This window comes from Oreochromis aureus, linkage group 20, assembly GCF_013358895.1.
Source record: "Oreochromis aureus strain Israel breed Guangdong linkage group 20, ZZ_aureus, whole genome shotgun sequence".
NCBI lineage: Eukaryota > Metazoa > Chordata > Actinopteri > Cichliformes > Cichlidae > Oreochromis > Oreochromis aureus.
The window spans coordinates 34,433,641-34,443,418 of record NC_052961.1 but is presented as its reverse complement, the minus strand read 5'-3'; the positions used below and the strand labels follow the sequence as shown (position 1 = coordinate 34,443,418).

The 9,778-nt window shown below is 44.0% G+C and overlaps 2 protein-coding genes across 2 annotated transcripts in view; one reads left to right on the top strand and one right to left on the bottom strand.

Annotated features, from left to right (window-relative positions):
* Positions 1–3,223, bottom strand: part of haus7 (HAUS augmin-like complex, subunit 7) — a 9,226-nt gene extending 6,003 nt beyond the window's left edge. The window contains exons 1-7 of the mRNA XM_031744828.2: positions 3,022–3,223; positions 2,520–2,635; positions 2,369–2,439; positions 2,231–2,292; positions 1,926–2,116; positions 142–253; positions 1–22 (exon numbers count right to left, since the gene is read on the bottom strand). The exon at positions 1–22 is cut by the window's left edge and continues 191 nt beyond it. Coding sequence (XP_031600688.2) covers positions 1–22; positions 142–253; positions 1,926–2,116; positions 2,231–2,292; positions 2,369–2,439; positions 2,520–2,635; positions 3,022–3,078 — 631 coding nt within the window. The 5' untranslated portion in view covers positions 3,079–3,223. The remainder of the gene's footprint in view (positions 23–141; positions 254–1,925; positions 2,117–2,230; positions 2,293–2,368; positions 2,440–2,519; positions 2,636–3,021) is intronic.
* A 276-nt stretch (positions 3,224–3,499) lies between these two features.
* LOC116324257 (ribosomal biogenesis protein LAS1L-like) lies at positions 3,500–5,654 on the top strand. Its single transcript, XM_031744827.2, has one exon. It carries the CDS (start codon positions 3,662–3,664, stop codon positions 5,375–5,377), a length of 1,716 nt encoding a protein of 571 aa, XP_031600687.2. The 5' UTR covers positions 3,500–3,661; the 3' UTR covers positions 5,378–5,654.
* Positions 5,655–9,778: the final 4,124 nt, after the last annotated feature.

Genomic DNA, 9,778 nt, shown 5'->3' with positions numbered 1-9,778 from the left:
CCTCACTGTTCAGGAATACACACTGAGGGGACGAAGCAAACAGCATGCTTTACCACCATGACAGTCGCACATGTCAAACAAGATGTTTCAGCTTTCTGTTGGTGCTTTAATAACAGTTTCCCTTTTTTCTCCTTGTCAGACCTTTGACTGTAGCTGCTCCAGTGCTGATTGAGTCACCTGTAGAAGGGCAACAATATCTCTATTTTCTTCTCTGTTTGGCTTATAAGATGACTTGGTGTTCTTCCATAGAGCCCTATGAGGTACAGAAAAGAAGTAAGAGAGGCTTCTCACCTACAAAAGTTGGGACAGTTTGGAAAACAAATAAAAAAAAGAAAGTAGCGATTTCTAAGTTTCCTTTGACTCGTGCTTCATTGCAGAGAATATGAACACAAAATATTTCAGGTTTTGTCCTTTTCTGTCATTCAGACCTGCAACACATTCCAAAAAAAGATTGGGACAGGAGCAATTTAGGGCTTGTAATCAGGTAAATTGGTTAAATAATGACCTGATTTGAAACAGGTGATGTCTAAGCAGCATCCAAGAAAGGTCTAGTCCTTTCTTGGAGTCTCTAGGAGCAAAGATGGGCCGAGGAGCACCAGTGTGCAAAAAATACGTGACAAAATGTTTAAAGACAATGTTCCTCAAAGAAAGCTAGGAAGAGATTTGGATATTTCACCTTCAACAGTGCATAATATAATTAAAGGATTCAAGGAATCTGGAGGAATTTCAGTGCATAAAGGACAAGGGCACAAGCGTAAGCTGAACAACCGTGATCTCCGATCCCTCAGGCGGCACTGCATCAAGACTCGTCATTCATCTATAAGCGATATCACTGCATGGGCTCAGGACTGCTTTGGAAAACCTTTGTCAAGTAACACAGTACATAGTTACATCCACAAATAATGTTAAAACTGTACTAAGCCAAAAGGAAGCTGTGTGTTAACAGAAGCGCCGTGGACTTCTCTGGGCTCGCAGGCATCTGGGATGGACCATCACACAGTGGAAATGTACACTGTGATCAGATCAATAATTTCATATCAATTGGGTGGCTGTAGCTCAGGCGGTAGAGCAGGTCATCTACTGATCAGAAGGTGGTTGGTTAGATTCCCGGCTTCCCCTAGTCTGCGTGCCAAATATCCTTGGGCAAGATACTAACCCCAAATTGCTCTCCGATGCATCCATCAGAGTGTGAATGTTAGTTAGAAAGCACTCAGAAAATGTGCTTGTGCAAATGGGTGAATACACAAGTTGTGTAAAGCACTTTGAGTGCTCAGAAGAGTAGAAAAGTGTCGTATAAGAACCAGTCCATTTACCATCAATCACTGTTTTTTGGGAGAAATGGACGCTGTGTGCTCCAGACCAAAGAACAAAGTTACAAAGTCCTGGCTGCAGAGGAAGAGGGTACGGGTACTGGACTGTCCTGCCTGCAGTCCTGACTGGTCTCCAGTCCAGAATGTGTGGTGACAACAAAGACCCTGTACTGTTGCCCAGCTTAAGACTTGTTTGCAGGAAGAAATGGGACAAAATGACGCCTGAATCACTTCATCGCTCGGTGTCCTCAGTCTCTAAACATCTTTTAAGTAACAACATTACAAAGCAGTAAATGCTTTACTGTTGCAACCGTTTTTGAAATGTGTTGGAAGAACCAAAATTGGAATATGTGTTTATTTTGAAAAAAACAAAACAATAAAATTCATGAGGAACACATTAAATAATGTGCTGTTGTACTGTTTTCAATATAATACAGGTCAAAGATCATTTAACGAAGCACAGTTTCAGTTTGATTTGACTTTAACACGCGTCCCAACTTCTTCTGATTTGTGGTTGTACAACAACACAATGAATTAGATCAGGATTCACCAAGCATCCATGAATGAGTCTTTCAGCAGTGTGTGTAAGATGAGATCATCCGACAGCAAACATACTTGATGGGTGTAGGCCAAGGGTCAAACGCAGGACTGAGTGTCTGTGTGAGGTGAGGCAGACTCTCAGCACCAAAGAACTCCTTCAGCAGCAGCTCTCCATCAGCTGCGTGCCCGGCAGACTTCACGCCGCCTGGGACCAAAGTTAAAAGCTGCTCCAGAAACTGAAGCTGCCGCCGAGGACTTGCATCACCCTTCAGAGATTAAACACAGAAGCATGGACGTGTGATTACTGTTTGTGTTTATTGTGATGCTGCATGTCTGTATGTGTGAATCAATAACATCACTAATTGAATACAAACTGTCACCCTAATCAGGTCCACATCAGATGCTCTGCATAGCAAAAGTTCCTGCCCAAGAACAGCCATATCTGCTTGGACAAAAACCACCACAGTTAGTGTCAAGCAGCAAAAACATCTGGAGGATTCTGTGCACAGCTGCGTTACCTTTAGTCAGAACATCAGGCTCCTTGGATCTCACTGACATTGCCTTTGAACTGGTGAAGTTTGGGCTGATACTGTGACGTGAACACACAGCCGAGTTATAATGATGAACAGATTATTTGTGATACATGAGCAGAGGGACAGCTTCTCCTACCTGCTGCAGATCCACGCTAGTATGTCCGTGCGGTGCTGTGAGGGGGAGCACAGCAGCTGCAGCATACTGTCTGCTTCCTGCAGGTACAGACCTTCAACCAAGGGACAGGACGCAGCCTCAACACGCACACGGCACACAGACACGACAACAAAGTCACATCAAGGGAAAACAAAAGAATAATGACCAAAGGCACAGCGGATCTGTGGCTCCAGCAGTACTGTTTCTATTCGACCGCACAAGGCAGCAGTCAAAAGATCAAGAAGAAAGGGCAGTTAACCAGGAATACCGCTGTAAAAATATCCATGTAAAACAATTCCAACATGTACCAAAGACAAATAAGCTACACAGTCCCTTAGAAAACATACACTAATCATTTCAGTGCATTAAATGAGCCGCTCACGTCAAACTGTTTAAACAAATGACAGAGCAGCGTTTAATGCTATTCAAAGCTATGTGAGCACAACTATAACTTTAGTTATTTAACATTATATTTAATGTTTACCTCCAATGAAGAATACACATGACGAGCAATGAGTTTCTCTGTCAGAACACCCGCCATTACCCAAACCGTCCTCGGGTTCTTCTTCGTGGGTTTTATTGGCGGTTGTCAAACAGCGCCAGTGTGCATTACCGCTATCCTTCGGCGTGACGTGAGGACCAGAGGAAAGCCACTCAGGAATGTCGGCTGATGTGCTCTTCACGAGGTGCTCTTCCTGACAGTCCTCAAGGGATTTATGTCTCTTACCAAACTCAAACTAGACATCTTTTGTTTGATATTTTATCCTATAAATCAATACGCTGGGAATCCAGCTGCCCTCAAAGAAAGAAAACAAAAGTCTATCAGATAAGTTAGTCTGTCTGAGAAAATGCAATATAGCCTGAATATCAGGAGGATCGCTCCATCCTCCAATCCAGCAGATGGCGTCAGCGTGCCCGCAGGGTGAATGTCAGCCGCAAACGAAGACGAAGAAAAATTCAGCGTCATTTCCTGGATGCTGTACGACAAGCGACGGTAAAACTCGAAGCTCTGAACGCGGTCCTCTGTCATATAAATCTGCGAGTGGTCTCTGCGTGGGGCGAGCTGCTTTTCCCGGTGAGTGAGAGATTGAGCGTTAAGTCCGGAGCGCGCCTCCCGCTGTACAATGAAGAAAAAGGGCTCTGAGAAAAAACGCCATGTGGTACCCTGGCTTAACAAAGCGGAGTGGGATCAGGTTCGGGACTACCTTTACTCGATGGACTACTCTCTGCAGAGGTTTGCATTAGACAGGATATCGGCCTGGAGGGCCAGGTGCGCTAATAGTTTCCCCGTGGCCGTGAACTGCACAGCGGACCTTGTGCGCTGCCAGGTGCGGGACCGGTCCGGACAGCTTACCGGAGATGACTTGATCCTGATGTACGGGACGGCCCTGGTAAGATTTGTTAATCTTATCACGGAGCGCCAGCAGGGGAGAACGGCCCGGCCGCTGAGGCGACTGGCTGGAAACTTGAACATCCCCGAGTGGGTGGTGGATCTAAGGCACGAAATCACGCATCGGAAGCTTCCTTCTTTGAAATGGTGCCGAAAGGGATGTAAGGTGGTCCTGGAGTGGCTCCAGCAGGAGTTTTGGTCCAGACAGCTGGGAGGAGCCCCCGATGATCACTGGGACTTGCAGTCGGATGGCGAGGATGAGGACGTCAAGCGCCAGGAGGATGAGGTTGTTGCCAGGCAGAAAGAAGTGGACGCCTACAGAAAAGCTCGGGAGCTGCTGATCTCTTATGAGAAGGACCAGTACCAAGCTTTTGATGATGGGTCTCCTGAAGACAAGGAGAAGAGCTTGTGGCAGGCCCCCTTAGCAGACATGAGTTGGTTGCTGGGTGAGATCAAGCAATTTGCACTGGAGTCCAGTGAGCTGTTGATTGATGTGCTGCTGGAGGATGGATTTCTTGTTCCCACCATGGAGCAGCTGGAAACATTAGGCTGTGCAACCTCTGACAGTGCCAGTCCCACTGAGCCCAGAGTCCCACAAACCTTCCTGCGCTTTTGGCTGCCCCTGCTAAAGATGCTTAACTCTCCATCTTTCATTCACCTCTTCCTGGAGAAGCTCTTTGTGGAACAGAAGCTGCTCAGCAAAGAGCCCGACGGTCACAGGTGTTTCTATATTTCTGCATGGATTTCAGAAGTCCTCCTCTGCAACAACAACAAATTTGAATATCATTTTGAGACAAAGTTGCAGAAGAAAGCCAGAACGAAGGACAGGATTTTCATCAACCGCATCCAGCTGAGGTGGCAGCAGCTTCTCTCTGCATGTCTGGATGCCCCCTGCATCAGCACGCCTCACCTGATCCAGCTCATCCTGGATGACATGGAGCACCCCCCCCCTCAGGAAACCAGAGAGAAGCTGGTCCAGCTCTGCTCCATCTACACACAGACAGAGCGCTCCGAGGCCAGCACACCTCTGCAGCAGCAGCCCATATATACTGTGGAGATGCTGCTGGACAAGATGCAACACTCCCGGCAGGACGCCCGTCCCTTGCATTCCTCACCGATGGACTCGGAGAGAAGTGAGGAGCGCAAATGGGCAGACGTGCAGGCTGAAAGAGCACTTGCCCTCAGAGGTTCTCCGTGGCAGGTGTGCACTCATAATGTCTCATGGAAGAACTATGCCATTGGTAAAGTTCCTGGACAGTCGGACGACCCGTCGTGCCTCATGGTGGACAATTATTCGATAATGACTGTGTTAGACCAGCCAGTGGAGCTGGAGAGCAGCGCGACACGTAGCAGCATCTCCGGGGCCTCGGCTCCAGCCCGGCCAGCAGAGGGCCTCCGCTGGAGCAACAGCGACCTCAACAGACTGAAATGTGGACTGAAGCTGTTTTAAGTCTCATTCCAGCCTTCGCTGACTCTTGTTGTGCTAGAAGCAGTTTTGAAGCAAAAATACAATGTTCAGAAGACAAAATGTTGTGGGAGCTTTAACCACGAGCACAGTGCAGGTTCAGCACAGTCTGTTTATTGTGATTGTTTCTGTCCAGTCGAGCTCGTTACCTAAACATGTAGGCAGAAGCAGAAATAAAACGTTCAGAAGACAAAATGTTCTGATTTAACAAAATGAAACGTTTGATTCCTCTGTGTCTTCAAATAAACCATGCTCTTCGCAAGTGTGTGACATTTAATAGACCAAACAATACATCTGAATCCTGAAAACTGATCATCCGATGAACTGACACTGAAAATGTGTCGTAGTTGTGGTCATTTGGGCCAGGTGGAAGCCTTTATGTTCTTTGTGTTTATTGTTAGTAGGTGGCAGAGAAAAAGTTTAACACATTCTCTGCACGCTGGAGCTGAAAGTGAAATAAGAAGAGTTTATTCATCCCTGCGGAAATTCTGTGGTTACAGTCGCTCCGAGACAATAAGAGCAGTAACACACTGAACAAAATTAAATAACACAAGACATCACCCAGTTACAAAATATAAGTTGTGGCTGTAATATATATATAAATAGCTCCATTATAAATGTCCAAAATATTGCAGAGGACAAATATATATCATTGACATTTTAGGCTAAACTGTAACAAATTGTTATTTTCACCATAGAACAAAAGTGTGTGTCGTGCATTAGATGGAGGAGCTGTACAGGGAGATATCCACAGCCAGGAATGATTTCCTGTGTCGTTCAGTGGTGCATTCTGGGTAATCTCAGTCTCACAAACCGTCCCAGTTCACAGCCTCTCACTTCCGGCCTTCATAGTATTCATACAGGTACTGCACAGTTTGGTCAGTTCAAATCAGATTTAGCGCTGACTGTGCTGTGAGCACCGTGCAGGTTGAGCTTCTGATATGAAGACTGTTTATTTTGTTTCCATACAGCTGATCAGAGTTAGTTTCACCCAAGGTCGTTCACTAAAACAACATGTAAACCCCCAACGTGTTAAAAAAATAATGCTTTTTTGCCATTAAATTCTATTGCATGCCACTGATCACAAACATTTAATAGACATTAATTCTAATCAGAGAAACCTGATTGATGCCAGAGGGGAAATTGAGTTGTCAGAGCAGCACATATACAACAAACTCATAAAAATGAGTGTAGAAGCAGAGACATTGTTAGATAAATATTGAGCTGACTAGATGAATACAGAGATGTAGGTATGAATATAAATAAGGACAAGCATGTGTGCAAATATATGTCGTGGTGTACAAAAGTGATGGTGCACTGAGGTGAATGAAGTCTTTACCTGTGCACATGTTCTTCTTTTTTGTGGAACTGCCCCAAATGATTTGTGTTATGGCTCTTCACAACAATTGTACTTTCCTTTAAACATGATTTTAGAATATAATTAAATTATAAAAAAATAATTCTAGGAAATCTTTAAGCTGAAGGGTATTGTTCTTCTGCTACTTCTTATCTCTGGGAATGTTAAACCACATCATATCCATCTTGGTAGCTTATGTTCCATGATGGATATGCTCCGCCACATTGGACTGGTTAAACAAATCTATTACAAGTAGCCTTATAAGTATTGATGGCTATAATGAATATAGGACAGATCAACCCAAAAAAGGTGGAGGTACTGCAATATTTGTCAAAAGCAAGTTCCATGTAAACGTCCTGTTCTGAGTCAGTGAGTCAGCAATCTGACCTTTTGGCCCTCGAGGCCTCCAAACGTTTGCACATCACAGTTGATGTTGCTATAGAACACCCTCAGGTGTTAGTGATGCCGTACACTCTTCAACGAAGTTTTTATCTGATTTGAAAGTTAACAAAATAGTTCTTATGTGAGACTTGAATTGTTACTGGCTACATCCAGTCTGAAATGAATTCAAAGCTTGCTGTAACTCATTGATATTGGCCTAGGTTCAAATGAAATATTACAAATGTTCCACATAAATACACGGCTGCTTCAGTGTTTGCAAATGACAATAGAAATGAATAGAGTAGAATAGCCTTTTACTGTCCTTCTACATGCAAAATGCCATGATAGGTGCTGCACGCTGACTGTGCAGCAGTAAAATATAAACAGTAAGAAAGCAGGAATGAATATGGAGTAAAATATGTCACATTTATGTGTCGTTACATCCAGTTTTGTGGGACTGCGTGCACTGAAGTGACCAAAGTATTGCAAGCATCCTGCATCACCGTGTTTTCTCGTGGTCCCATGCTGTAATTTGCCTTCAATTCAATTCAATTCAATTCAATTCAATTCAATTCAATTCAATTTTATCTACACAGCGCCAAGTCACAACAAAAGTCGCCTCAAGGCGCTTTATATTGTACAGTAGAGTCTACAATAATAGGTACAGAGAAAAACCCAACAATCATATGACCCCCTATGAACAAGCACTTTGGCAACAGTGGGAAGGAAAAACTCCCTTTTAACAGGAAGAAACCTCCGGCAGAACCAGGCTCAGGGAGGGGCGGGGCCATCTGCTGTGACCGGTTGGGGTGAAAGAAGGAAGACAGAATAAAGACATGCTGTGGAAGAGAGACAGATTAATAACAGATATGATTCAATGCAGAGAGGTCTGTTAACACATAGTGAGTGAGAAAGGTGACTGGAAAGGAAAAGCTCAATGCATCATGGGAATCCCCGACAGCCTACGTCTATTCCAGCATAACTAAGGGAGGATTCAGGGTCACCTGGTCCAGCCCTAACTATATGCTTTAGCAAAAAGGAAAGTTTGAAGCCTAATCTTGAAAGTAGAGATAGTGTCTGTCTCCTGAATCCAAACTGGAAGCTGGTTCCACAGAAGAGGGGCCTGAAAACTGAAGGCTCTGCCTCCCATTCTACTTTTAAATACTCTAGGAACAACAAGTAAGCCTGCAGTGTGAGAGCGAAGTGCTCTAATAGGGTGATATGGTACTACAAGGTCATTAAGATAAGATGGGGCCTGATTATTTAAGACCTTGTATGTGAGGAGCAGGATTTTGAATTCAATTCTGGATTTAACAGGAAGCCAATGAAGGGAAGCCAAAACAGGAGAAATCTGCTCTCTCTTTCTAGTCCCTGTCAGGACTCTTGCTGCAGCATTTTGGATCAATTGAAGGCTTTTCAGGGAGTTTTTAGGACTTCCTGATAATAATGAATTACAGTAGTCCAGCCTGGAAGTAATGAATGCATGAACTAGTTTTTCAGCATCACTCCTTCCTTTCATTAAAATCACAAACAATCTGAGATTCACATCCTCCTGTCATTTTTTCACTACACAGAAGAGAGACCCCCCAAACTGCTCCTGCTCTTTAAAAAGTCATGAAGTAACTTCAATCAGTTCTTTAGCAGCAATCATCATTTACTTTGTCGTTATGTGCTGGGGGCCGTCGTCACTTCCACAGGGTTGATTAATTGTAATTGCACGTGAGTCAGTGAGGGACAGAAGGTCACTGAACAAATTGTACACTTTTAGACTAAAGTCAAAATGTGGACATTAAAGCTGTTGACATTCAAACAGCTGACACAGCTAATATACCCTCGTAGTAACACAACATACATTCTGTTTTCTTTGTGAGATTGTGATGATCAGTATTGGTGCGTCTTTCCTTTGCCCAGCTATTTAATTTTGCACAGATGCCTCCGCCTCATCCAGGTTTTTGTAGTTTTTCCGTTTGACTGGATGAAGCTTACTGCACCATCTCTTCAACGTCACATACTTCTTATCACACTGCATTATGTGCTAAATGTGAAATACCTTCTGCGTTTCTAAAACTGATTCTGAATCACTAACTCATCGAGGCATGTTGTTCAGGATGTATCAGCTGTGACAGCTGTTTGACTTTAGTCTCCACATGTCGACTTTATTCTGAAAGCTGTACTTTGACTTTTCTCAAATTGTGTCAATTTTATCCTTAAAATGCCATTTTGAATTTAGCGTCAAAGTTTTGACTTTAGTCTCAAAATGAAGACACATTAAGATAATATTCTTCCCCTAATGTGTCGCTAATGCTTAGAGATAGGGAGATTGAAACAGATGTTTTGAAACTGCGTCGAGCTTCTGAAGTTCAGACGTTTCGAAACAGGTTCTAAACACCCAGGTCACATGACCACCACTAAATGAGGCTGGTGCACTTCACCCCAGTTTCAATCGATGACGTTCCTGCTGCTTCTAGGCTCTGTCACAGCCCGGCTCAAAGGATGTGACAAGGAAGAAGGAGACCACACATAGGCTTAAAAGACTGTACGATATTTTAATGAAATGAAGTAAAGAAACCCAAAAAGCAGATTCAGTTGTACAATCAAGATGAAAACAGAGAGAGAGAGAGATGGAGGTTCAGGCAGGCTGGCTGTAG

Excerpts from the sequence above, each read along its gene's own strand:
- LOC116324257 (XM_031744827.2), top strand. The coding sequence starts at position 3,662 with ATGAAGAAAAAGGGCTCTGAGAAAAAACGCCATGTGGTACCCTGGCTT.